This window comes from Silene latifolia, chromosome 4 (genome assembly GCF_048544455.1).
Source record: "Silene latifolia isolate original U9 population chromosome 4, ASM4854445v1, whole genome shotgun sequence".
In the NCBI taxonomy this organism is placed as follows: Eukaryota; Viridiplantae; Streptophyta; class Magnoliopsida; order Caryophyllales; family Caryophyllaceae; genus Silene; species Silene latifolia.
The window spans coordinates 15,734,323-15,762,086 of NC_133529.1; the positions used below are offsets into that span (position 1 = coordinate 15,734,323).

Consider the following 27,764-nt stretch of genomic DNA (forward strand, 5'->3'; position numbering starts at 1 on the left):
AGGATAACAACGCCAAGGTTATTTTAAAGAATTTCTAGAGGAGTTTGATCTTGTATTTGATATTATTACAGCATATGAGGATTCTTAATATGGATGGTGTAGTATGTATGCAAACAAGATCCTAAGGCCTGGTAAGGAGTGTGATTATTCATACTCTTTTCTATATTATTCTAGTTATAAGTTCTTAAGATTGCAGCTATCTCTGGATAAATTTCTAACAATACCATTAACTATTTAATCATAGTGTAAATAATGTACACATCCGGTATGTCCAACTAATTAAGGTTGAGGTTTAAAAGTCATAAGGTTAATAGTTGGACTTAAGGATAGTCAATGACTATTTTGTTGGATAGTACTTAAAGTTTTAAGGGTAATAAAGTAATGATCCCACAATAAAGCTATTTAAGACGGAAATTAAGGGGTTCATTGAGAATATTGAGTTTGAGTGGGAGAAAAGGTAATTGACATTGTTTTAAGTCTCCTTATACATGATTATAAGATCAATTTGGTTAAACAAACTCAAATATCTAAATAACCAATTCATTAGAAGATCCACATAATAAGGTAAATACAACTACAATAATTACATTGTTTTCCTATATGGATAAAAATGGACAACAATGTAGTGACGGACTAATTAGTTGTAATAAGAGTTAGAAAATGGAATGATAAAGATGATTTAATCGCCTTTTGCCAAACCATTGAAGGTCCTAACTCATATAAGTGGATTAATGCCATAAAGAAAATAAGTCATTTGATGAATGATGATATTTGGACTTTGTTCCATTACCTAAAGTGTGAAATATTTTGGTTTCAAATATTCATTTGTTACCAAGAAGGGTGTAAAAGGTAATGTGACAATCAGGATCATCGTGTCGGTATTGACTATAAGGACTTTTGGGCAAATTCGATTTTTTGGTTATATTGGATGAATGGTAAAGGTTTGTTTTGCAATTGTGACATTGATGAAACTATTCAGTGCAGTAACTAGAACTTTGATTCAATAAATTCAAAGTAGATTTTCTGCAATAAGGGAATTCATCCAATAAAGCTCAAGTAAGGTTTTCCGTCATAAAGATTACAAATCTGCCTTGCTGTCATCTTATTCGTTTTAGATGAATGGGTAGATGATTGTAGATACTCAAGATTCAGTGGGAGTAAGTAAATATTTCTAGTTAATACCCTTTCAGTAAAGGAGACAAATTAGTCTCAAGTGCTCTAAGGAAAATATTCAGAAAAATTCATTAATGCTTAAATTCATGTGTTTCAGGAAATATTTAATGTGTTTAAATATTATGATATATATTTAGCTTGTATGCGTTCGGATATTGCGTACATTCTAAAGTTAGTTGGACAGATATTAAGGCAATACGGATTAGGAAATTGGATCCACTAAGGGCAGCCAAATATATTGTTGGTCATTTATATTTGGAACAAAACATTATTTATAGGAGATCGATTCAGGTTGAGATCATTTGGTATTTCGACTCCTAGTTGGTTATGAACATTTGTCATGAGGCTGCAAATTCAGTACGGTATTGAAAGACCATTTAAGTTATTTTGCGACAAATGTACAATTGTAAAGTTTCTAATAACAATATAAGTGATGTATTGTTTAAGAAACAATTCAGAGTGAAAAGGTGTCAATTATACGTGTTGATACAAACTCCATTTTGCGGATCCGCTTACTAAGGAATTACCACCCACGGTCTTTCTTGAGCTAATTGCTCAAATGGGTGTTCGGTTTTAAGGAAATTCAGTTTAAGTGGGAGTTTGTCATGTTAGACACATTAAAGTTTACGGTTATGAAGTTCTGCAGAAATAAGGTTTTCGGTTTCACTCTGTGTTATTTTGGTTGATCTCACTAAGGTGGACCAGTTGGAAATATACATATTTTGGATCACATTTGGATGTTGTTTTCATGCTACGCACCTATATTAGATTCATGTCGTTGGTTATATTGGCATACGTGACCATTGAGGGTCCTGTTACGACAAACTGTAGCAAAGGCCGCTTTGATCCTATGTTAGTATGATTGATGAACCGAATTGCATAAGACGGTTGGAATGTTGATAGCACTGTTGAGCGTGTAAGGTTATAAAATGAATACAATTTTCAGGTGTCACACAGTATCTGTATTTGACCCAAGTGGGAGATTGTAAGAATATTGGGTCCAATACTATTTATGTGGACACACTATTATACAGATTGTATTTGTTTGCTATCGTTTAGGTTTAGCCCAATATAGTGATCCATCCGGATAATATAATACGGGCATATTAATCACGTCTTATAAAGTATGGGCCGGATATCTTAATTGTGTAGATACCCATTAGGTTACTAATGCATGATGGGCGCATTAGATTAAGGAGACTATATATGAGTCACCTGGGTTATGGTCCCTGGTAGCACACAATAACCTAATCTCCCCGCATCCCATCAGTAGAGAGATCCTATTGGTATGTGTGTCTACTAGAAGACCTAATCCTGAAGACCGTCTCTCCCGGCGGTTCATCCCAACCATTCGTCATGTAATCAGGTACGCTTCCGCATCTAGTATTTACCGAATAATTTAGTATGAAGTTTATGGTCTCTATTCGGATTAATTCTAACATGAATTACATAAAGTACACAAGTATAATAATTTAAAAAGTATTTCCATTTGTTGCTTATATATCTCTCTCAAAACAATGCAAGTAGAATTAACCTTAAAGTCTTGTTACTTGAACCACAACCATAAGACTAACCACCATATATAGGACAAACAACCGTTCTGCACTGATGCCGGTCTATTACCATGACCTTAATAACATGCATTGCAACATCCGCTGTAATCTTCCGTTCATGAGCTAAAACACGACGTCGTTTACCTGAGAAGGATAAGAGAACTAGAACCATGATCCAAGCAACCATTGTGGTTCGAGCCACTACGACTAAGCATATTGACCCTAAAGAAACCATGGCTATTATTAACAAGGCAGTCCGTAGGGCGGATGGTTTGGTCGATGAGGTGGAGGAGAGGGTGTATGACACAAGAAAGATGATGCGTAAAGCGGAGCGGAAGACTTAATTGTGAATTCAAGTGAGGCGAGAGATCTGAATGCACTAGGTGCAACCCGACCAAATCGTTTCACTTGAGGTGAATAATGAAGGATATTTGCTTTAAGGTTAGGGATAACCTTAAACCAATGGGACAGTTGCCCAAGCTAGACCTATAGCTTGTTCAATGAAAATTGTATTCGATAAACTCTTCGAATAGCAATCGAGTGCTTTAATCGAAACGCGTCAATTAAAACGGAAAAGATTGAAACAATGAGTTTCTCTCTCTAGAAAAGGTTTTGATTACAACTTGGATGATTACAAATGAGGATTTTCGCCCCTTATATAGCCTAGGATGTACTTTGGCTCCAAGGCAGCATTAAATGCTAAAAACCATTTCCTAGGTGCTTATTCAAAGTCCTTGACTTTGTAGGAAATAATGCTAGACTTTGTAGAAAACTAGGTGATGAAAACTAGAAGAGAAAAACTAGGTGCATCCTCTTCTTTTGGGCGGCACACTTGGACCACACGGTTCTTAGTGCGTTCCCACGCGGGTCTCGTATTCTTGAGTCGAGATCATGCATACTTCTTGTCCCTTGTTCGTGCCAATCCACGATTGATGTGCTAAAATTGATGGGCTTGGGTTCGACCCATTCTTGCTGCCCATAGGACCTCCTAAAGTCCTAATTCGAGTACTACCTCGCCCAAGGTGTCGATATTCGCATCAAAAGAAGCACACAAGGGATAGTGATATGCTCTTGGTTGATGGTTTTGTTTTACTTGTGTGCTCATTTGGGATTGAGATTAGGAAGATTAAGAAGGTTTTGTGAGAGGTTGGAATGGGTTAAATAGGTTGGAATTAAGGGAGAATTTGGATTAATAATGTGGTGCACATGGGCAGGTTGGAAAATTAGGGTGTACGATCATGATCTCTAGAATGTTAATTAACTTTGACCTTGTTTGATTGTCTTTGTAAATCATGAAAATTGAAAAATTCCATGAATTATAAAAAGAGGAGAGTGTTTGGTTGCCAATTATTTAGCAAAATGTAATCATTTAATTTGTGAATTTGCATACAGGAAAATAATTCACACGAATTGTATTTTCCTGTGTCTATTCAATTCCGGGATCAACCAAACGAGGCCTTTGTGTCTAATGATTCGTCCCGATCAATTGTTTACCTATTTCATTTTGTGGCGTCTCAGTTTTTTCCGTCGTTCCGATCAATTGTTGTTCTTTGGTTTTGACACAAAGATCAAGGAAAGAGAAGAGAGTCAATTACTAAATGACAACTGGGCCAAATTGAGTATGATTGATTAAATTGCTCATCAAGTTCATTCATTCTTAGAATAGAAAGGACAACAAATGACTGAGACACCCCAAAATGGAATAGGATAACAAATGACCGGGACAGAGGGAGTAATTGTTCACCTTTTTATTTTATAAATGCCTGTGATAGGTAATTTGATCCTCCATACTCAATCTGATTTACTTGTCATCCAACAATTGGTTCATTTATCTTTCCTTGATCTTTGTGACAAAACCAAAAGTAAACAAATGAACGGAATGAAGGAGTAGTAGTAGACTAGTAGTGGGAGTTAATTTGCTTGATATCATCATTTGTTAGGAAGATTATAGTGAGATTGTGACTTGTGAATGTTCTCTTAGGATAGTTTCAAATCAATTCATGCTATTTTTTTTTAATTTAATTTTTTATTCATGTAGTCACGCCTATCCAATTTTTTTTTTTTGTTGTTGTTTAAAAGAGAGCTGTAAGGGTAAATATGATGTTGACGCGGCTTGAACCAAAGTTATGAGTAGTTGAGCACCACCCCTCAGCATACCTATCAGATTATTAAAGTTGATCTTTGGCAAACAAGTTTATTGTCCAAATGTCGGTCAACAGTGACAACTCATAAAATCAAGCGATCTAATAAGAGTGCAATTGTATACGGTTTTCAAAATGCTTATTGCGTATAATTTGAAAAATGAAAGCAACTCAACAATTACTCGGTATATAAATATAAGAAAATATGGGTAAAATGTTAAATCGGATCGAGACGGTACTATGGTAAATTGTGTAGTACACTAGTATAGTTTTATAAATGTGTTTGCAATGATATAGCAAGTTTAAGTTGAACGAAACCAATGCAACATTTTGAAAACAATTCCAGACCAATCCCTTTGAACGGTAGCCAAGTCACTGACCACAACATCAGGGAATTGACGAGCCTTAGACCTAGCTGCATCATCACAGACACTAAGCAGAGTTAATATCTCTTGAACGTGTCCTTCGGTACCTCTGAAATCCCTCTTATCCGCGCTTGCTCCAGCTTCGATAACTGGTCTTTGAATAACAGCCTCGACTTTATTGAGGCAGACCGTCAAGGCTTCCTTTAATGCGGGCTCTGTAGTTTTTTGTACATTTGCAAGCAAGTCGGAGTGCAGTGCGCCTACAGCCCGAGCACCACATGTCATGACTGCTTTTAGTACACCGAGGTCTGTTGAGACGTTACGGCCAGCAACAAAGTCTACACAATCACAACATTCTTTGTAAAAGTCTGTTGTTCGACAGTACATTATTATTAGATCAGCATCTCCGTGTGCTAACTGTAGATTTTGTAAACAAATGATCGAGAGGAATAGAACTAGGATAGTTTGTGCGGTTTTGGAGTGCATTTTGCAGGGAAAACAAATATCAGATATTCGTATTTTTCGTGAGGGATGGTTGAATTGAATATGCTTATGCAATGTCGGGTTTTATATAAAACAAATTGATATCATTTAAAATCAAATGTTTCTTTGTAAATGCGATTTGATTATGTGTATATGCATGGATGATACTATTCTTAAGTTGGTAAGAAATGATTTTATTTTTTCCCTAGACAGTTTATATGATAAATTTATGAGAAAGGGAAGAATCGCATACATTCATTGATAAAATGGAGTACGATAACTATATTTAGAAATTACAATAACCATAACAATAACCATAACGACAAAATAATTCCTATAACAAGAAGATACTACAAAGATCAAATACTAAAGGACAATGTATTTGCCTAACTGTCTAAACTTAGATACGAATTACGATCATACAGAGTAATATACATATGTATCTCGTCTCTCTATCGATAGTAATAAGTGAATAAGTTATAGGTTTCAGATTTAAACCATTTTGGGAAAAGAGTGATTTGTATAATTAGGGTTTATGATCGTGAGTTAAGAGTGAGTCTTTGTGAGCATGGTTAAAAATGATTGCTATGCATAGTTGAGACGATTTTATACTCCAAATCACTGTCCATCATAATTAGTTTAATGACGACTGTTTGGGAGCTTCATGATTATCTAAACTCGACTCAAAAGCTTAAAGTTTGTTTATGATCATCCAAACTCGGTTCACATTCATCAAAACTCCAAACCCGACAAATATTGAACACTTAGACACATTTGATCATCATCTCGACAGGATAGCTCGATTAAGCATTGCAACAGTTGGTAGGTTTACTTGATTGATAATTTATGCCATGAGAAATACATATACAAATGCACGAATACACTAGAGATCCTTAACTAGAGCTGGAGAGGTGTGCCAGGCCCGTGCAATAGTGCAACGCATGGGCGACACGTGAAGGCCCAGGCAGCAAGCTACCTTAATGTACCTCCACTCTTAAAAAATAAATTTAATATCGTGTGAACCAATGGTCCACATATCAGATATTAAACTGATAAGAACAGATACTACACTTGATCTTAGCCAAAAGGCCGAGAAAGGTATGAGTTGTTCTATGACCAGCTTTCGTTTATATAGTCTTTCTCCAGTTCAATAACCATATTTCTTAGATGTGGGATATAACATGGATAGTATTACTAATGTTGCTGTATTTACATCATGCGGTTGCATTGATAAAGTCTTTCAACCTGTGATTTTTGAACTTTATGCTTGTAATGAGCAAATCCACATAACAGTATCAATTCCGTCATGCAATTATTCGATGCAAAATCGTAAATTCACTTCCCTACCGTCTAATGATACACAATGCTCTTTGAATTTTTTCGGTGAGATTTTGACCGGAAAAATAAAAAGGGCTTAATTTCACATATGAGCAAAGTTAAGGGGGTTGTTTGCTACAAAGTAAACTTAAGGGGTTTAATCTCACGTCATAGCAAAGTTAAGGGGGTCGTTTACCACTTCCGCGAATTCGGAAGTGCCATCTTATAAAAATGAGTAATTGTCGAGTGTACGATCATGATCTCTAGAATGTTAATTAACTACTAATGTAGTCATTTGTTAAGAAGATTATAGTGAGATTGTGATTTGTGAATGATCTCTTAGGATAGTTTCAAATTGACTTGGTAAAATTGATGCGACTCGAATGACCCGAGTGAATAAACTAATTTGTATCCGATTTGACACCCGAATTTGACTCCGAATCCGAATTGACCCGAACTTGTATGGCCTAACCTGAATGTTTATTGTTAGAAACTTAATGTTATCTCTAAAGAACTTAATAATTGACCCGAACTTGTATGGCAAACAAGCGTTATCGTTCTAAAGTCGGTCCAAATTGACAACTCATAAAAGCAAGCGATTCAAGTCATTCAACAAAAGTTCAATTATTTACGATTTTTAGAATACTCATCACATATAGTTTACGGTTTCATGATTACCCAAGCTCAATTTCATGATTACGGTTTCATGACTTTACCTGGCTGATTCATTCAAAGTTCACTTGCTACAAGAATTAGAAATTGTAAAAATCAAACTAGAATTGTAATACCCCGTCTTTTAGTAGCTTAAAAGTTACATTAAACGGTAATTTGAATAATTAATCGTAAATTATATAAAACCGATAATAATAAGATACGTAATTTATAATCGATATTTAACCTTGTGACACGAATTTAGCTTGGGCCGAGTATAGCTGTTTGACCCAAAAGATGTGAGCCTATTTAATTGGACCGTGGGAACCCTAGTACACTCACCACCCTTACCTTCCTTATAATTATTATATAAACCTACCCTAATCAACACTCACCTCACACACAAAAAACAAAAGGAAAACACACGGTTTTGGGAAGACAATAGCTAGGGCTTTGGGGGCACTCGACATTTCAGTTGCAGGCTTAACATTTCGTTTTCCCGGCTAAGGTAAGGTCACGATATCGCCTTTATCATCATTTTCCATCCGATAACCGTAGAGCTTATGATCGTATATTTGTATATCCGTAGCGATAACTCGTTTACCATTTCGCATTTCGTTTCGATAACCATTTCTGATTTGTATGATGAAACCTGGTGATGACCCATTTTATTTTAGTTTGACCCATTTGTAATGAACGGATATGGGCTGGTTGGGGTGGCTATATTGGTTGTTACAAGGGTTGCGGGTAAGGTATGGAGACGGCATGCTGTGTGTTACACCCGTCATCTCGTGTTTGGTCTGACCTGGCGTGGTTGGGTTGGTTTCTGGGATGATGTCGGACTGGGTGGTGGTCGTTGGGTGGACGGGGACGAACCAAATAGTGCTACTACGGTGGCTGTTTGGTTCGTTTTATAAAAAACAGGGGAGGTAGGGAAGTTACTGTAATGAGTGTTCGTATTGGTGTTTGGTGAGATTGCTGGTGGTCGGCGGCGAGAGGGACCACCTCTGGAAACACCGGGAATCTGTGGCGATCATGGTGGTGGCCAGAGGTGGTGTAGGGCCGGTTTATGGTGGTGTCGGGTTCTTTGTTTGGTGTTAGGCGGTATGCGAAATAGGGGTGTTGAGGGTGGCGATTGTGACGGTGGCGGTGGGGACGACGGAAAGGAGGTGGTCGGGTGAGGTTCCCCGTGATCCAAGCACCTGACCGTGGTGGGCATGGTGTAGGTTGGCCGTGTATAGTGTCGGGTTCAAATTTGGAAAAGCAGGCGAGAATGTTTAGAGGTTTGCGTTTTGCGACGATCTCATGTATATACTATCGCTTAAGGTTAACTCGTATATATTTTTATAAAATTAGCTAGTAATAATAATAAATTGAATTTGATGAATAAAGGAATTAAATTTTATAATTTACTTTATAGGAAACCATAATTATTTAATATTTAAAGGTATGTAATTGATATAATATAATTGGGTTTTGTAACTAGTAATTATATTTCCCTTTAATATATAAAGGCAAAGAATTTTATACAACCTATAATACGGTAAATGGATTAAATCAATATTCGATAATTAGTAGTGTGATTTCAAATAATTAATGGTTTATTAGCAAGAGTTAATAGAGAATATTATTGTTTTAGAAAACGAGTTTGTGGTGGAGTACTTCTGACCGATAGTTGATTTCTGTGCCAAGACGTGCTTACTACGAGGTAGGATACTTCATCTTTTGGTGTTTCAGTAATTATACTAATCGTATGCCACGTCAGTTGTTCATTGGATTGGTTTATTACCTGGACTGTGACGTTATAAGTTGTGCATTCATAATCATGGCATATATATTACGGAAATCATTTTGGATTTTGTTTAAGGCCCAGGCCGGTTCTGCAGACCTGTCTCTGGTGTACTCGGCTGTTATGCTGGTTATACCTCGGCCTAGGGAATGGCGGGGTATAATACTAAGTATTTATGAGTCTTTGGGTACTCTATCGAGTAGGCCTGACTCTGTCGAGTAAGGGCGAGTTGCAGATTAAAATAGTTTCTGACCTGTTGGGTACTCGATCGAGTAACGTGGATACTCGATCGAGTAAGGGGGCACTCGATCGAGTACCTTAGCTACTCCATCGAGTAGCCGGTTTACGGGGGATGATTTATCGGGTTTTGTTAATAATGCGATTAGAGTATATAATACTTCCGTCATTGTTCTTAAAACATTTTTTAAAACCTAATCACTGTGAGAAGAGAAATCAAACTACGTCATTCGCTTTAATCGCATTGTTGGCAAATCCCGGAGCTTGGAAGGTCGGATTTCACCTTTCTTTATACCGTTGTGATCCTCGCGTCGAGGGTAAGACCTATATACCATTTTTATGATGTTTCTTTAAAGTTGGTTAAACCCTAATGTTGGGAATTGGGGGTTTTGTGGTACTTTATGCTTGGTAGTGATTATGTGTTTGTATATTAGGAGGAGGATTCGTAGAGGAAGCATTTTGATATCAACTGTGAGATCGTCTTATTGTTGTGCTTTCCAGGTAGGGTTTCCCTACTCAGTATTAATTACATAATGTGTGGTGATTGTGTTGTAGTTAGTGATTGTTGACTGATTCAGACGGTTGTTGATGTTGTATTGTGATTGCTGATTGTTTGTCTCTGGTTCTCGAGATGCGTTCTCGGCTGAGTGGAGTCACTTGCGGGAGTGGCTTCACGCCCTAGTTTCGCCCTTCGTGGAACCCGCCACGGAAGGGGATGTGCACATTAATGGGACATGGTTATCGCTCGGTATGATGAGCGGGGATTTAGTGGGTACGGCTGCGGTCCCCCCTTTGGCGGTGGTCTAGTGGACGGTCGGTGACGGAGATTGATTGGAGTGGGTGATTGTGTGTGACTGCTTGATTTTGTCTTGATTCTTGTATTGTTGGTTATATAAATTGTGTGAATAGTGCGACCCGGTTTGTTGTTTTAAAACTGCAGTGATCCATTCGGGGATGTGAGATATATTGAGCGGTATGAGTTGAGTGCGGGATAGCTGGGATGTACCACCGTCTCGATGATAGAAGTCTTTCGCGTAGCTTAGTAGTTTTCATAAACATTTCGGTTAGATCGATGAAGCGAGTTGGTTTGAGAACATGTATATGTATTTTGGTTTGGTTTTTGGATTGTAACCTTTCACTAAAGTATTTCTATTTAAACGTTGTTTCATTATTGTTTATTTGATTATCATTGCCTCGGGTAACCGAGATGGTAACATCCTTATACCTGGGTGGTCCTGGTAAGGCACTTAGAGTATGGGGGTGTTACAAAATGGTATCGAGCGACGATCCCGAAACACGTAACCAATGAACCTAATGAATATAGGGAGTCAATTAAAATGAACCCGGGGTAAAGGTTGTAGGAGCTAATGCAAAGGCTTGGGAGACGTCCTAAAGTCGCGAACTCGCCCTACAATTTTGAACCGGTCACATGGGGGGTGTATGTCATGTCGTATGTGTTGTTTGTTCGCTTGTGTGTGGATGTGATGAAGTATGTTATAATTGTTGGATGTTTGGAGTAGAAGGTTGAGAATATGAATGAAAGATTGATGAGACATATAGAACTGTGTTGAAATAAGAAGCATGTTGGATGTTTACTATGTGGTGTTTGATAACATGATATAGTTGTTTCGTTAATCATATGAAGAGTTGAGTGGCATAGTATGCTTAACTATGATATAATGTTGTGTTTATAAAGTTGTTTTATATGTTGGGATATGATATAGCATGCGGGTAGCATATTCGAGTTAGCATGACTCGATCGAGTGGGTCTGACTCAATCGAATGGGTATTTGACGATTTTGTAACCAGAATCGTGTTTTTGGGTACTCGATCGAGTATCTCGGGGACTCGATCGAGTAGGGGGTCACTCGATCTGGCTACTCGGTCGAGTATGTTAGAGATCAGAAGGTCTGTTTGGGGTCTGATGTCGAGGCACTCGATCGAGTATGGGGGGCACTCGATCGAGTAGCCTATTACTTGATCGAGTAGGTTTAGGCACTCGATCGAGTGTGTTCTGGGCAGTCCGCTTTCGTGTTTTGAGGTTTCAGTGCGTATGTTTATGTCTACCCTTTCTTATATAGTTTCAAGATGCCGCCCAAGAGAAACGCGTATTATGCGAGAGCTGAGACCATGAATATGGATGATATCGTTAAGATGTTGGAGCACCAAGATGCTCTTACTGAGGCCTTAAAGAAAGTGAATAAGGATAAGGAGGTTGATCACTCTAAGATCAGTCTCTATATAGCGAGGTTTAACCCAAAAGAGTACACGGGAACCGGGGAACCAAACCTTCTTGACAACTGGCATCGTGAGATGGAGAACATACTAGACTGGTTCCTTTGTCCGATGAGATGAGAGTAGAACAAGCTGCGTTCTACCTGAGGGAAGCAGCTGGCAAGTGGTGTGATACGGTGAAGGTGAGTGCTAGGGAGATGTATGCGAACCAGGGCTTACCTGCTATACCTTGGGAAGAGTTTCGGAGGGCTATGAGGAAGGAGTTTGTACCGGAACATGTGAGGAGTAAGCTGAGAGAGGAGTTTGATGGGTTTAAGATGACATCTGACATGTCTGTGGCTGAGTACTACAAGCAGTTCAATGAGAAGTCTAGGTATGCTAAGGATATGGGTTTGAGTGAGGAGAACCTGACGCTGATGTTTGAGAGAGGGTTGACACCCAAGATTATGGATAAGTTACCCGTGGGAGTCCTTACCGATGTTAAGGAAGCTTATGAGAGGGCTGGGAGAGCTGAGAGGTTGGTGGAGATGGCTTAGGAGAGAGTGAGTGAGAAAAGAAAGGCTAAGAGTGAGGGTGGTGGTCAATCTAGTCATAAGAAAGGCAACCACACCCAAGCTAGAGGGTTTTCTTCTGGGTCAGGATTCAGTGCTGAGGCTTCCTTTGGGCGTGGCCGTGTGAGTGGTAGTGGTAGTTGGGGGATGACCTGCTATGGCTATGGTGGTGTAGGCCACAAGAGACATGAGTGCACGAGTGCACCGGGAGCTTTTCAGGGATCGGCTCGGGGGAGCTATTCTCAGGGACCTGCACAGAGTTATGCGAGTAATAGACCGTCTGGGTCATGGTCTAACCGGGGAAGTCAGAGCTATTAGGGTGGAGGTAACCACAATGGCGGTAATTCTTATCAGAAACCAGCTACGAACAACAATAACAATCAGGGGTCGGGTGCTAAGCCGACCACATCAGCCAGTACTGTCCAGGGAGGTGGACAGAAGACCAGTGGAAAGCTATTCATGATGGACAAGAAAGCAGCTGAGGAGGATGCACATGTTATCACTGGTACTTTTATTGTTAACGGTATTCATACCTTTGTTTTGTTTGATTCGGGGGCGTCTCAATCGTTTGTATCTTCGAGTCTTGTTAAACGGTTGGGTTTGAGGGTATATGAGTCTGTAAGCGAGAAAGTTTTTATACCTTCGGGTGAGTCTGTATCATGTGGGAGGTTGTTTAGAGATGTGTCTATGATAGTTGGGCAAGTTGATCTACCTGTAGACTTGTTAGAGTTTCCTTTTGACGGTTTTGAGATGATAGTTGGGATGGATTGTTTGGGAAAGTATAAAGCTAAGATAGACTGTCATCAAAAGAAAGTGTCTTTGAGAGGGCCTAAGGGTGTTAGTGTGTCTTATCGTGGGTTTCTAGTCAAATCCAAAGTTAAGTTGATTGCAGCTGTCACCTTGAAGTCTTATCTGAGGAAGGGGTGCCCTTTGATCTTGTGCCATGTGAGAGATGACCGGATAGAGAGTCCGGAGTTGATCGGATACGGTGGTGGGAGAGTTTGCAGATGTTTTTCCAGAGGAGATTCCGGGGTTGCCACCGAAGAGGGAGATAGATTTCACCGTTGAGTTGAAATCGGGGACGGGGCCAATCTCTAAGGCACCATACCGGATGTGTCCTAAAGAGATGGAGGAGCTCAGGAAACAGTTAGATGATCTAATAGAGAAGGGATACATTAGACCTAGTGTATCACCGTGGGGAGCACCAGTTCTTTTCGTGAAGAAGAAAAATGGGAGTTTGAGGTTGTGCATAGATTACAGGGAGCTGAACCGAGTGACAGTGAAGAACAAGTATCCTTTGCCAAGGATAGATGACCTGTTTGATCAGTTGAGTGGTGCATCGGTCTTTTCTAAGATTGATTTGAGGTCGGGATACCATCAGGTGAAGATTAGAGAGATGGACATACCAAAGACAGCTTTCACGTCGAGGTATGGTCATTATGAGTACGTGGTGATGCCGTTTGGGTTAGCTAATGCACCGGCTGTGTTTATGGACTTGATGAACAGAATCTTCAGACATTTTTTGGACAAGTTTGTGGTGGTGTTTGTCGATGACATCTTAGTCTACTCTAAGACTAAGGAGGAGCATGAGGAGCATCTGAGGATTGTGTTGCAGACTTTGAGGGAGCATGAGTTATATGCTAAGCTGTCCAAGTGCGAGTTCTGGTTAGAGAAAGTTGCATTTCTGGGACATGTGATCTCTAAGGAGGGAGTAGCTGTGAATCCGGCAAAGATTGAGGCAGTGACAAAGTGGGAAGCACCAAAGAATGTTGCTGAGATTAGGAGTTTCTTGGGTTTAGCTGGATACTACAGACGGTTCGTGAAAGATTTCTCCAAGATAGCTAGACTTATGACAGCTTTGATGAGGAAAGAGAACAGGTTTCGTTGGGATGAGAGTTGTGAGAAGGCGTTCCAAACATTAAAGGAGCGTTTGACCACAGCTCCTATCTTAGCATTGCCTGAAGGGATCGAGAACTTTGAGGTTTATACAGATGCCTCAAAGAATGGGTTGGGATGTGTGTTGATGCAGAACGGTAAGGTGATTGCCTATGCTTCTAGGCAATTGAAGCCGTATGAGGAGAACTACCCTACACATGATCTAGAGTTGGGTGCAGTGGTGTTTGCTCTCAAGATATGGAGACATTACCTTTATGGGGCGACCTTTAAGGTATTTTCGGATCACAAGAGTCTCAAGTACATCTTCACTCAAAAGGAGTTGAACATGAGACAGAGGAGGTGGATGGAGCTGATTGGCGATTATGACATGGATATTATCTACCATGAAGGGAAAGTCAATGTTGTTGCAGATGCTTTGAGTAGGAAGAGTGTACATTCCTTGTGTACATCTCTATCTTTGATGAGGTTGAGAGATGAGGTGGGGAAGTTTGGGATACATATGATGCAGAGAGGGGATGCTGTGGGAGATTTGACAGTGCAGCCTGATCTTTATGATGATATTCGAGGTAAACAGGCTATGGATCCTAAGATGGTTGAGTGGAAAGCTGGAGTAGAGAAAGGGACAGTGTCTCGATTCTCTATTCATACAGATGGTAGTTTGAGGTTCGACGGTACGTGGTGTGTCCTAATGATGAGGAGCTGAAAAAGACAATCATGACATAGGCACATTGTACACCGTATTCAGTACATCCAGGTGGTGACAAGCTATACAAGGATTTGAAGAACACGTTTTGGTGGCCTGGGATGAAGAAAGAAACAGCTGAGTTTGTGGCCCGTTGTTTGACATGCCAGAGAGTTAAAGGGGAACAGCGACGACCACAAGGTAAGATTCAGTCTTTAGAGGTACCTGAGTGGAAGTGGGAATCCATTTCTATGGATTTCATCGTGGGTTTGCCAAAGAGTCAACAGGGTAACAACATGATATGGGTAATAGTGGATCGACTGACCAAGTCAGCTCACTTTGTACCAATGAAAGATACATGGACTAAAGCACAATTAGCTATGGCTTATCGGAAGAATGTGCTTAAGTTACATGGAGTCCCTAAGGATATAGTGTCTGACAGAGATGCGAGATTTATCTCAAGGTTTTGGAAAGAGTTGCAGGAATCTTTGGGAACAACTTTGAAGATAAGTACAGCTTTTCATCCTACGACAGACGGTCAGACTGAGAGAACAATCAAAACTCTTGAGGATATATTACGAGCTTGTGTGATGGACTTTGGTGGTAGCTGGGAACAGAGGTTGGATTTGATAGAGTTTTCTTACAACAACAGCTACCACACTAGTATTGGCATGGCACCGTTTGAGGCTTTATATGGGAGGAGATGCAGGAGTCCGATTTGTTGGGACCACAGTGCTGAGGCAGTGGTTCTAGGACCAGAGATGGTACATGAGATGGTTGAACAGATTAAGATGATCGGGGAACGGATGAGAGCAGCTCAGGATAGGCAAAAGAGTTATGCAGATCTACATCGCCGGGATATAGAGTTTCAGATTGGGGATAAGGTTCTTCTGAAAGTGTCTCCTATGCGTGGGGTTATGAGATTTGGGAAGAAAGGCAAGCTGCGTCAGATGTTCATCGGGCCTTATGAGATCTTAAAGCGAGTTGGGGAGGTTGCATATCGTCTGGCTTTACCGGCTGCGTTAGAGAGAGTGCATAATGTGTTTCATGTATCGCAGCTGCGGAAGTATGTGAGTGACCCGTCACATGTGTTAGAGGCAGAGAGTTTAGAGTTAGATGAGTCTTTATCATATCTTGAGGTACCTAAGCAGATCCTTGACCGGAAGGTCAGGAAGACTAGGAGTGGTGAGACAGTCTTGCTTAAGATCCTTTGGTCTAACCACGAGACCGAGGAAGCTACATGGGAGTCAGAGGATACCATGAGAGAGCGTTAGCCTTTCCTTTTTGATCAGGTATGTATGGTTACGGGGACGTAACCCTGTTTCTTTTAGGGGGGTAGGAGATGATCGTAAAGAGTTTTTAAGAGTTTTTACACCCTTTTTATGTTGTGTCGGTATGGTTGTTGTCGTTGAGTCGGGTTGAGTTTGGGTTAGTAACATGTTTTATGTTGAGTTTTGTTTTGGTTGTTGAGTCGGGAGTGCATAGGGTGTGTCTTTGTTTTGTTGTGGTTTGAACTTCGGGGACGAAATTCTTTTTAAGGAGGGAAGACTGTAATACTACATATTTATGAGTCTCTGGGTACTCTATCGAGTAGGCCTGACTCTGTCGAGTAAGGGCGAGTTGCAGATTAAAATAGTTTCTGACCTGTTGGGTACTCGATCGAGTAATGTGGATACTCGATCGAGTAAGGGGGCACTCGATCGAGTACCTTAGCTACTCGATCGAGTAGAATAGGTTTACGGGGATGATTTCTCGGGTTTTGTTAATAATGCGATTAGAGTATATAATACTTCCGTCATTGTTCTTAAAACACTTTTTAAAACCTAATCACTGCGAGAAGAGAAATCAAACTACGTCATTCGCTTTAATCGCATTGTTGGCAAATCCCGGAGCTTGGAAGGTCGGATTTCACCTTTCTTTATACCGTTGTGATCCTCGCGTCGAGGGTAAGACCTATATACCATTTTTATGATGTTTCTTTAAAGTTGGTTAAACCCTAATGTTCGGAATTGGTGGTTTTGTGGTACTTTATGCTTGGTAGTAATTATGTGTTTGTATATTAGGAGGAGGATTCATAGAGGAAGCGTTTTGATATCAGCTGTGAGATCGTCTGATTGTTGTGCTTTCCAGGTAGGGTTTCCCTACTCAGTATTAATTACATAATTTGTGGTGATTGTGCTGTAGTTAGTGATTGTTGACTGATTCAGACGGTTGTTGATGTTGTATTGTGATTGCTGATTGTTTGTCTCTGGTTCTCAAGATGCGTTCTCGGCTGAGTGGAGTCACTTGCGGAAGTGGCTTCACGCCCTAGTTTTGCCCTTCGTGGAACCCGCCACGGAAGGGGATGTGCACATTAATGGGACAGGGTTATTGCTCGGTATGATGAGCGGGGATTTGGTGGGTACGGCTGCGGTCCCCCCCGGGCGTGGTCGGGTCCAGTGGACGATCGGCGACGGAGATTGATAAGAGTGGGTGATTGTGTGTGACCGCTGAAATTTGTCTTGATTCTTTGTATTGTTGGTTATATAAATTGTGTGAATAGTATCGACCCGGTTTGTTGTTTTAAAACTGCGGTGATCCATTCGGGGATGGTGAGAGATATTGAGCGGTATGAGTTGAGTCTTCGGGATATTTGGGATGTGCCACCGTCGATGATAGAAGTCTTCCACTTCGTAACTTAGTAGTTTTCATAAACATTTCGATTAGATCAAGAGACGTTGGTTTGAGAACATGTATACGTATTTTGGTTTGGTTTTTGGATTGTAACCTTTCACTAAAGTATTTCTATTTAAACGTTGTTTCATTATTGTTTATTTGATTATCATTGCCTCGGGTAACCGAGATGGTAACATCCTTATACCTGGGTGGTCCTGGTAAGGCACTTAGAGTATGGGGGTGTTACACGGGGTGAGAGTTTCGGGATGCTGAGCTCAGTTGTTAGATCATAGCATTTGCATATCTCATTCTTATTTGCATTTTATGTTGATTCTTATCCTACTAAACCGCGAGGTTGACCGTGTATACTTTGAACACCTATGATGATCCATATTTGGGGAGCAGATTTAGCAGGTCAGTGAGGCAGATCAGATAGGAGCTAGGATGGGCACGAGAGCATGGAATGACCGACCTAGCCTTAGTTCACTTATAGAAATCTACCACTTAGTTATCATTTTATTTCCGTTGCGTCTTACTTTATTTCCTTTGGATTTGGTTGGTTAAAAATTTGTAATAAAACTTTTATCCACTTATATTTATATTTCTGAGTTTTCTTCCCTTTGAGTATCTACTACCTTGGCTAATCCAAGATAGTGACAGTCTCATTTATCTGAGGTCCTAGTACAGGCTCTTGGATAAATGGGGGTGTTACAAAGTGGTATCAGAGAGAAACGATCCTCAGGCCTAAAACAAATAAATAATAATGAACATAGGACGAGTCTAATAAAATGAACCCCGGGATAGAAACTGATAGGAGCCCCATTAAGGGAATGGGATGAGTCAGGGGCTCCCTCACACCAAGACCATGGGCCCTTTCAGCTCTAACTCGGGAACCCTATGAGAGGAAACCTAAGGGTGGGGTAGTTAAAGTAAATGGTTGTTGGCTATTGATATTATGCTAACTTTTTGCAGGGAAGGAATGAGGTAAGTAAAATGGATGGTTATTTACGTGGTCCAATGAATTGGAATGATGTGGCAAGTTGTGGATATTTATTCAAATGTGATGATACGTTGTAGTATCACGTCTAGAGATATGCGGTTATGTGATCCTTAAACCCTTTGACAGTATGAGATAGCTAGTAATATGATTTAATTAAGGCTTGATAGTATACCTATGATATATGGGAGTATTATGGATGGGGAGGTAGTAAAATGAGCTTTACTTATGACCATGGTAGGCTGGGAATGGCTAGTCCAGTCAACCATACTATGTTTTCACTTGCAGGGTAAATGTTTAAGTTGTTTTGGCTAACATCCGATCGTTAATCACTCTATATCGCTTTGTTCAAAATCTTGTAGAAACATGCCTCCAAGGAGAAACATCCCAAATGCTGCTAACATCACACAGGCAGAGTTGGATAGGATCATAGCTACTAATGAAGCTTTACTGGCGATGGCTCAGAATAAGGCGATGGTGGACTTAACAAAAATGAGTTCAATCATATCAAGGCACAATCCGACTTAGTTCGATGGAGAGGGAGAACCACATCTTCTGGGGGAATGGTGTCGGGAATTTGATAACATCTTCGAGTTGCTATCTTGTCTAGAGGAGCTACAGGTAGATCAAGCTGCCTTTTATTTTATGGGTAAAGCTGGGTCGTGGTGGAATAGAACTAAAGCGACGATCAGAGCTGCAGCAGAGAATACTGGGAGTGAGTATGTGAACTGGGAAGGTTTCAAAAGGATCTTGGCAAAGACCTTCGTTCCGGAGCATGTTAAGAGTAAGATGAGGGCCGAGTTCGACCTATTTAAGATGACAGATGAGATGACCGTCGAAGCTTACCACAGCAAGTTTATGCAGTTGTCAGAGAGTGTTGCTGATTTGGGATTCACACCTGAGATCCTAGCTATGAGGTTCGAAAGGGGACTGACTACTAATATCAAGAAGAGGTTGATGGTTGCTGAACCAACAACCGTGGAGGATATATACCAGAGGGCTGGGTAAGCTGAAAGAATTGCCAATATGGTGAAAGAAGAAAAAAAGGAAAAGGGTGAAAAGAGGAAAGTTGAGTCTGCTAGTGAGGGTACTGGGAACAAGAAGCAGAGTTCGAACCGATACAATTCTTACTTTGCTAACAGCGCGCCTGTGGGTAATGCCAACCGTGGAGGAGGGAGCCGAGTAATGACGGGGCTGAGTGGAGGAGGACTTAGTTGCTTCAGGTGCGGGAAATTAGGGCACAAGAAAGTGGATTGCAGAGTGAACTTGAGGAACCTTGAGGGGAGTAAGTCGAGTAACTTCAAGGGAAACCAAAGTGGTGGATACAGGACACCGGCGCTGAGTTATGGAGGGAGTATGAGGTCTGGGGCCAGTAGTAACCAGAGAAGCTATAACAACTACTCGAACCAGAACCGTAACCATGACAATCAGAGCAGTAACACCGGGAACTTTCAGAAGATGCTAAATGATGCCAGTCATCCGAGTGGTGCAGCTTCAGCCAGTCAGAGTGGGGTAAAGAGCAGTGGGAAGCTTTTTATGATGGGGAAAGAGGTAGCTGCGGAGGATGCACATGTGGTTACGGGTATATTTCTCGTACATTCTAAACCTACCTTTGTCTTATTTGATTCTGGAGCATCTCATTCCTTTATTTCAACTGAGCATGCTAGAGCAATAGGATTAGAAGTCTACGATAAAATTGTGGATTCTGTGACCATACCTTCTGGGGAGTTTATACCTTGTAGTAGAGTCTACAAAAATGTGGTTATCAAAGTGGGTGAGGTAGACTTCGAGTCAGACCTAATTGACTTTCCTTTAGGGGGATTTGAGGTAATTTTGGGAATGGATTGGTTGGGCAAATACAAAGCTTTTATTGATTGTCACCAAAAGAAAGTCACCTTGAAAGGACCAAAGGGGAAGAGAGTATTGTATAAGGGGTTTGTAATGAGACCAAAGTTACAGCTTATAACTATAAATGCCTTAAAGACTTGTCTGAGGAGGGGAGATGAGTTGATCTTATGCCATGTAAGGGATACCCGGGGGAATGCGCTCCAAGCATGCGACAACAAGGTCGTGAGGGAGTTCCAGGAGGTGTTTGTGGATGACATTCTTGGGTTACCACCAAGGAGGGATGTAGATTTTAGTATCGACCTGAAACCTGGTACATGACCAATTTCAAAGGCACCATATCGTATGGGACCTAAGGAATCGGAAGAGCTTAAGAAACAGTTGGAGGAGTTGTTGGAAAAGGGTTATGTGAGGTCGAGTGTGTCACCATGGGGAGCACCTGTGTTATTTGTGAAGAAGAAGGATGGGAGTATGAGGTTGTGTATCGATTATAGAGAGTTGAATAACGTGACCATCAATAATAGGTACCATTTACCCCGAATATATGATTTGTTCGACCAGTTGAGTGGGGCTGGAGTATTCTCAAAGATTGATTTGAGGTCGGGATATAATCAGCTGAGGATTAAGAGCGAGGATATTTTTATGACCGCGTTCAGGACCAGGTATGGACATAACGAGTTCGTTGTTATGCCATTTGGGTTAATTAATGCACCGGCAGTCTTCATGGACTTAATGAATCGAGTGTTTAGTCCCTATCTGGATCAATTCGTGGTGGTGTTTATCGACGACATCCTGGTGTATTCCAAAAACAAGGAAGAGCATGAGAAACAGTTGAGGTTAGTCTTACAAACCTTAAAGGAGAATCAGCTATATGCCAAATTGAGTAAGTGTGAATTATGGCTAGAGAAGGTGGCATTCTTGGGTCACGTGGTTTCTAAAGAGGGCGTTTCCATGGATCCGGGTAAGATTGAGGCAGTTGCTAACTGGGTAAGGCCAAAGAACGTGGGAGAGATTCGAAGCTTCTTGGGCTTGGCAGGTTATTACAGGAGATTTGTTAAAGACTTCTCAAAGATAGCTAAGCCCTTAACTTCGCTCATGAGGAAAGAAAACAGGTTCAAATGGGATGAGGGTTGTGAGCATGCATTCCTGACTTTGAAGGAGCGTTTGATTACAGCTCCTACACTTGCTTTGCCCGAAGGGAGTGAGAATTTTGAAGTGTTCACCGATGCTTCCAAGAATGGGTTGGGGTGTGTGTTGATGCAAAATGGCAAGGTAATTGCTTATGCTTCACGACAGTTAAAACCATATGAAGAAAACTATCCGACCCATGATCTGGAACTGGGAGCAGTAGTTTTTGCACTTAAATTGTGGCGCCATTATCTTTACGGGGCTACATTTAAGGTATTTTCTGATCACAAGAGCCTAAAGTACATCTACACGCAGAGAGAGCTTAACATGCGGCAGAGGAGGTGGATTGAGCTGATAGGAGATTATGATATGGAGATTGTTTATTGAGAGGGAGAGGCTAATGTGGTGGCAGATGCACTGAGTAGGAAGTCTATCAACGCTTTATGTTCTGCCATGTCGAGAGCGAGATTGTATGATGAGCTGGGAGAGATGGTAATTGTCGTGATCAAGAAAGGAGAGGCTATGGGGGACTTAACAATTGAACCTGAATTATATGATGAGATTCAAGACAAGTAAAAGGGAGACCCGAGGATTCAGAAATGGCGCAAAGCAATGGCTGGGGCCGGTGAGACCGAGCCTTGTTCTAAGTTCGAGATTCATTCGGATGATAGTTTAAGATTTTCTGGAAGGTGGTGTGTACCTACGGATGAGGGGTTGAGGAGGAAGATACTTACTGAGGCCCATTCTACACCTTATTCCGTCCATTCTGGAGGGGATAAGTTGTATAAAGACTTGAAGGTTAAAGAAGACATTCTTGTGGCCGAACATGAAGAAAGAGGTTGCAGAGTTTGTGTCTCGATGTTTAGTATGTCAGAGAGTAAAAGGTGAGCATAAGAGGCCGCAAGGGAAAGTTCAACCTTTAGAGGTGCCAGAGTGGAAATGGGAGAGCATTTCAATGGACTTTATTGTGGGTTTGCCTAGAACTCAGAGGGGCAATAACATGATATGGGTGATCGTTGATAGGTTGACCAAATCGGCCCACTTCATTCCTATGAAAGACGCATGGAGCAAGGCTGAGCTTGCTAAGGCTTATATCAGATATGTGGTGATGCTACACGGGGTACCCAAGGATATAGTTTCAGACCGTGATTCCAGGTTCATCTCTAAGTTTTGGCAAGAGTTGCAATCTCTGATGGGGACACAGTTGAAGATGAGTACAACATTTCATCCAGCCACTGATGGTCAGACAGAGAGAACTATTCAGACATTGGAAGACGTGCTACGAGCTTGTGTTCTGAAATTTGGGGGATCTTGGGAAGACAAGTTGCATCTGATAGAGTTTTCGTACAATAATAGCTATCACACTAGCATTGGGATGACACCTTTCGAGGCGCTGTATAGGAGGAGATGCAGGAGTCCAGTCTGTTAGGATGATAGGGCTGATGTGGTGGTATTGGGACCTGAGATGATCCAAGAGATGGTCGAACAGGTACAGGTAATTCGGCAGAACATGAGAGCTGCTCAGGATAGGCAATTGAGTTATGCTGACCTGAAAAGGAGTGGCATAACGTTTGAGAAAGGGGAGAATGTCTTACTAAAGGTTTCTCCGATGAAGGGGGTAATGCGGTTTGGGAAGAGAGAGAAGCTTAGTCAGAAGTATATTAGGCCATTTGAGATCTTGGACAGAGTTGGAGAGGTGGCATACCGATTAGCTTTACCTCCATCTCTAGCCAAGGTCCACAACGTGTTTCATGTTTCTCAGTTGAGAAGATATTTGAGTGATCCTTCGCACGTGCTGGATTATGAGGCCATTGAGATCGATGAACAGATGTCCTATGTGGAGATGCCCAAGGAAATACTTGACAGGAAGGTGAGGAAGACCAGGAATGGTGAAACTGCCTTAGTGAAAGTTTTATGGACTAATCACAATGTTGAGGAAGCTACTTGGGAGGCTGAGGCAGCGATGAAGGAGAAGTTTCCCAACTTGTTCATTTGAGGTAAGTTACGCGGACGTAACTTTCTTTTTAGGAGGGTAGAATGTAACATTTCATGTTTTAACATCTACGAGTATAACCTCTCATAATAAGCCTATATAAATCATGCTTTTTGTAGTGTGGTCACGGTTTTGAGTGGCAATTTTGAGCGAACTTCGGGACGAAGTTCATTTTAAGGGGGGAAGACTATAATACCCCGTCTTTTAGTAGCTTAAAAGTTACATTAAACGGTAATTTGAATAATTAATCGTAAATTATATAAAACCGATAATAATAAGATACGTAATTTATAATCGATATTTAACCTTGTGACACGAATTTTTTTTTTTGGTGAAATGTAAAGCTTCTATTAAGCACAAAACAGCTATTACAAGCTACAATTTGAACAACCAATTACAACAACCTTGAAGGTCATTACACTAACAATTGCAAACTAGCAAGCCAATTTTTGCCACTAATAATGATGGCTGAACTAAGTCTAGTGTGCACCCACAACTTGATTTCCTGAAAAATCAAACTACCAAGAATTTCCGGTCTAATTAGACAACCTTCAATCCTTGCTTTGTTCCGTTGCATCCATAGATGATACTGAGCAGCCATAAAGGCACACAACAGTACCCCCTTCTTCAACTTGGACACTTGACAGCTTCCCAGCCAAAGAAGAGCATTCCCAACTGGTAATGAAATGCCACATCGTCTGGCTAGTTCCCCATAGACTTGTCTACTATACTCACAACTGTGAAACAAATGCTCATGAGTCTCAGACGCATTCCAACACAGCAAGCATGTATCATCTTCTGCAATATGTAATGCAAACAACTTGTCCTTCAAGAGCATGACATTCCTTGCAATTAGCCAGCCCATAAACTAATGTTTAGGCATAAACCAAGAGTTCCACACATTCTAATGCCACTGTACAGTCTGAAATTTTTGTCTCAGCATCTCATAACCACTGCTCACCGAGTAGCCTTTACTGTCCAATGTCCACTGCCCATAAGAGTAACCAGAAGCTAGTTGATCCCTAGCTTTGCAGATACATTTCCACCCCCAGCTAATATCACCTGTGGGGGTGTACTAATCCCAAGATACTCCTTTTAAATAGACTTGGTTGATCCACTTCACCCACAGCCTATCAGGACAGCAATATATCCACCAAACCATTTTTCCAATAGTTGCCAAGTTCCAGGTAAGACTATCCCTGATTCCCAGTCCTCCTTCCTGTTTAGGGCAACAAATTTTTCCCAACTCACTTTGGGCACTCTCATATACTCAGAAGTCCCATCCCAGAGGTAATTCCTACAGAGAGTATTGATTTGGTTTAACACTCCCTTAGGAATAATAAATATGTGAGCCCAGTAATTATATAAGGACGAGAGCACTGAATTGACTAACACAAGCCTGCCAGCATATGCCAATTTTTTGGAGCCAAAGTTTCTGATTCTAGTTAGCATCTTCTCCACCAGGACTGTGCAGTCAACCTTTTTCAATTTCCCACAAGTAATAGGGATCCCAAGGTACCTAAAAGGCAGAGTACCCTCATGGAAGCCAGACACCTGCAGAATATCATCCTTAACCATCCTAGGCACTCCATTAAAATAAGCTGTGGTCTTGGAAGCATTCATTTGAAGACCAGAAGCTTTGGAAAAAGTAGCAAAAGATCTGAGTAGGACCATGATGGAAGGAGTATCTCCTTTTGAGAACAGCAAAAGATCATCCGCAAACATTAAATGGGACAACTTTAAAGAGCTGCACAGGGGGTGAAACTTGAAAGGCATAGTAGAGGTAGTAAAATCTAAAACCCTACTCAAATATTCCATAGAAATAGTAAAGAGGATAGGGGACAAAGGATCCCCTTGCCTCAAGCCTTTAGCCCCTTTAAAGTGTCCAAAAATCTCACCATTAAGGACAAGAGAGTAGGAAGCAGTCCTAACACATTCCATGGTCAAATCAATAAATTTCTTTGGGAAATTGAGGGAAGACAACATTTGCTCAAGGAATTCCCAACTTACAGAGTCATAAGCTTTTTTAAGGTCAACTTTGAGCATGAACCTTGGGGACACTGCCTTACTATTATAGCATCTAACCACATCTTGACAAATCAGAATATTTTCAACTATACTTCTACCCTGAATAAAACCCCCTTGGTTATCACTAATCAAACTAGGTAAGATCTTAGCCAATCTGTTGCAAAGAAGTTTTGAGACACATTTATAAAGAACATTACAACAAGATATGGGTCTAAATTGGGTAACATTTTGAGGGAGATCAACTTTAGGGATAAGGGAGATGAGGGTATGGTTAACTTGTTTAAGGAGTTGACCATTAAGGAAAAAATCATGTATGGCAGCACAAACATCCCCCCCCCCCCCCACACAATGTCCCAAGCATCCTTAAAGAAACCACTGGAGTAACCGTCAGGTCCAGCAGCTTTATGATTTGGAATAGAGAAAAGAGCCTGTTTAATCTCATCAGAACTAACTGGAGAGAGCAGCAAAGCATGATGCTCCTCAGTGCACACCTTGCCCCTTTGAATCACACTGCTGGACACAGGATTACAGTGAACAGGAGATCCTAGCAACTCAGTATAGAAATCTAAGAAAGCATGCTGGATATCATCCACCTCCTCACAAAGTTTCCCATCCACTGCCTCAATTTTCAGAATTTTGTTTCTAGCCTGCCTGTTCTTAATCATACCGTGGAAATACTTGCTATTAGTATCACCATGTTCCAACCAATGAGCCTTAGATTTCTGAGTTAAGAATTCATGACAGGCCTTATCCAAGAACCTCACACTACTAGCAGCCTCCATTTCTTGCTGGATTAACACAGGATCCATAGGATTATTCCTTAAAAGCTTTTGAATGTGTTCCAGATTCATCCTGGCTCTAGTAGAATTATTCTCCACATCATTAAAATCATTTGCATTGAGCTGTTTTAGAGGGAATTTCAACATCTTAAATTTCTTCACTACCTTGAACATATTAGTGTCATTAACCCTAGTACCCCACATATTTTGCACTCAGGGTTTAAAGTTAATAGAACTGCTCCACATATTAAAGTACTTAAAGTTTCTTCTCTTCTTACCCTCCACATTCACACACTGAATAACACATGGAGTGTGATCAAATGTTCCTTCACAATAGAAATGAGCATAGATATTACTATTCTCAGCCAGCCACTCATGATTAACCAGAACCCTATCTAACCGACTATAAACTCTAGTCTCAAGCTCTTGCTTATTACTCCATGTATACAGTGAACCACTAGCTGGACAATCAGTGACTTCACATTCATCAACACAATACTTAAAGTCATCCATTTCCTCCATAGTACTATTGCCCCCCAGTCTTTCAGCAGGAGCTAGCACTATATTGAAATCACCACAAATTGCCCAAGGACCATTTATACTATTTTTAAAATGACACAACTTATTCCATAAAGCTTTCCTTTCCATGGTATCATTAAAAGCATAGACAGCAGTCAAGTGAAACAGCTGCCCCTTCCCCAAATCCTTAACCATCATATGCATAAATTGTGCATTATATTCAATGAAATGAACACTAAACATTGTAGGCTTCCAAATAATCCATATCCTACCACCCTTATGATACTGAGTGTTAGTAGAGATACACCATTCAGCACACAAATTATTTCTAACAGTTTTGAGAGCCAAAGGTTTGACTTTGGTCTCAAGGAGGGCAAACAGACCTATCTGATGATGATTCAAAAACCATTTGATGCTCTTCTGTTTTGATAGACTGTTCATCCCCCTAATGTTCCAGAAACCCCAATTAGACATTACCCCCAGAAGGAGGTAATGCGCTACCATTTATCCCAATTCCAACTTTTGGGGTCACATTATTCAAGGATTCTAATAAAGTATGAGAGCCAAATTTAACAGAACTCAGACCAGCATCAACTATCTCCTATCTACTAAATCTGATGATATTACGACCAGGAGTGTGAACCATATGATACTTACCATCACGCCCCCAGGTAACATCAAACTGATTAGGCTTTTCAGTAGGGACTGTAACAGCAGGAGGAGTAATAACAGACGAGGGAGAAACAA

The 27,764-nt window shown here is 40.7% G+C and overlaps 3 protein-coding genes and 1 non-coding gene across 4 annotated transcripts; 1 reads left to right on the forward strand and 3 right to left on the reverse strand.

Moving 5' to 3' along the window:
* Positions 1 to 6,621: 6,621 nt before the first annotated feature.
* Positions 6,622 to 6,817, reverse strand: LOC141654387 (U2 spliceosomal RNA). The gene has a single exon (XR_012547948.1). It is a non-coding gene; the product is annotated as a U2 spliceosomal RNA (small nuclear RNA).
* A 15,493-nt stretch (positions 6,818 to 22,310) lies between these two features.
* Positions 22,311 to 23,694, forward strand: LOC141651121 (uncharacterized). Its single transcript, XM_074458844.1, has 3 exons — positions 22,311 to 22,582; positions 22,722 to 22,853; positions 23,136 to 23,694. The coding sequence occupies exons 1-3, from the start codon at positions 22,311 to 22,313 to the stop codon at positions 23,692 to 23,694; spliced, it is 963 nt and encodes a 320-aa protein (XP_074314945.1).
* Positions 23,695 to 24,106: 412 nt separating this feature from the next.
* On the reverse strand, positions 24,107 to 24,556 carry LOC141651122 (uncharacterized). Its single transcript, XM_074458845.1, has one exon. The coding sequence runs from the start codon at positions 24,554 to 24,556 to the stop codon at positions 24,107 to 24,109; it is 450 nt and encodes a 149-aa protein (XP_074314946.1).
* Positions 24,557 to 26,711: 2,155 nt separating this feature from the next.
* On the reverse strand, positions 26,712 to 27,521 carry LOC141651123 (uncharacterized). The gene has a single exon (XM_074458846.1). It carries the CDS (start codon positions 27,519 to 27,521, stop codon positions 26,712 to 26,714), a length of 810 nt encoding a protein of 269 aa, XP_074314947.1.
* Positions 27,522 to 27,764: the final 243 nt, after the last annotated feature.

What these genes read in the sequence shown, in the direction of transcription:
- LOC141651123 (XM_074458846.1), bottom strand. Translation starts at nt 27,521, where the DNA reads ATGGTAGCGCATTACCTCCTTCTGGGGGTAATGTCTAATTGGGGTTTC.
- LOC141651121 (XM_074458844.1), top strand. Translation starts at nt 22,311, where the DNA reads ATGGCTGGGGCCGGTGAGACCGAGCCTTGTTCTAAGTTCGAGATTCAT. An exon ending in AGTATGTCAGAGAGTAAAAG is followed by an intron (nt 22,583 to 22,721) that starts GTGAGCATAAGA and finishes GATCGTTGATAG; the next exon opens with GTTGACCAAATCGGCCCACT. An exon ending in GTTTCAGACCGTGATTCCAG is followed by an intron (nt 22,854 to 23,135) that starts GTTCATCTCTAA and finishes TTAGGATGATAG; the next exon opens with GGCTGATGTGGTGGTATTGG.
- LOC141651122 (XM_074458845.1), bottom strand. Translation starts at nt 24,556, where the DNA reads ATGGGCTGGCTAATTGCAAGGAATGTCATGCTCTTGAAGGACAAGTTG.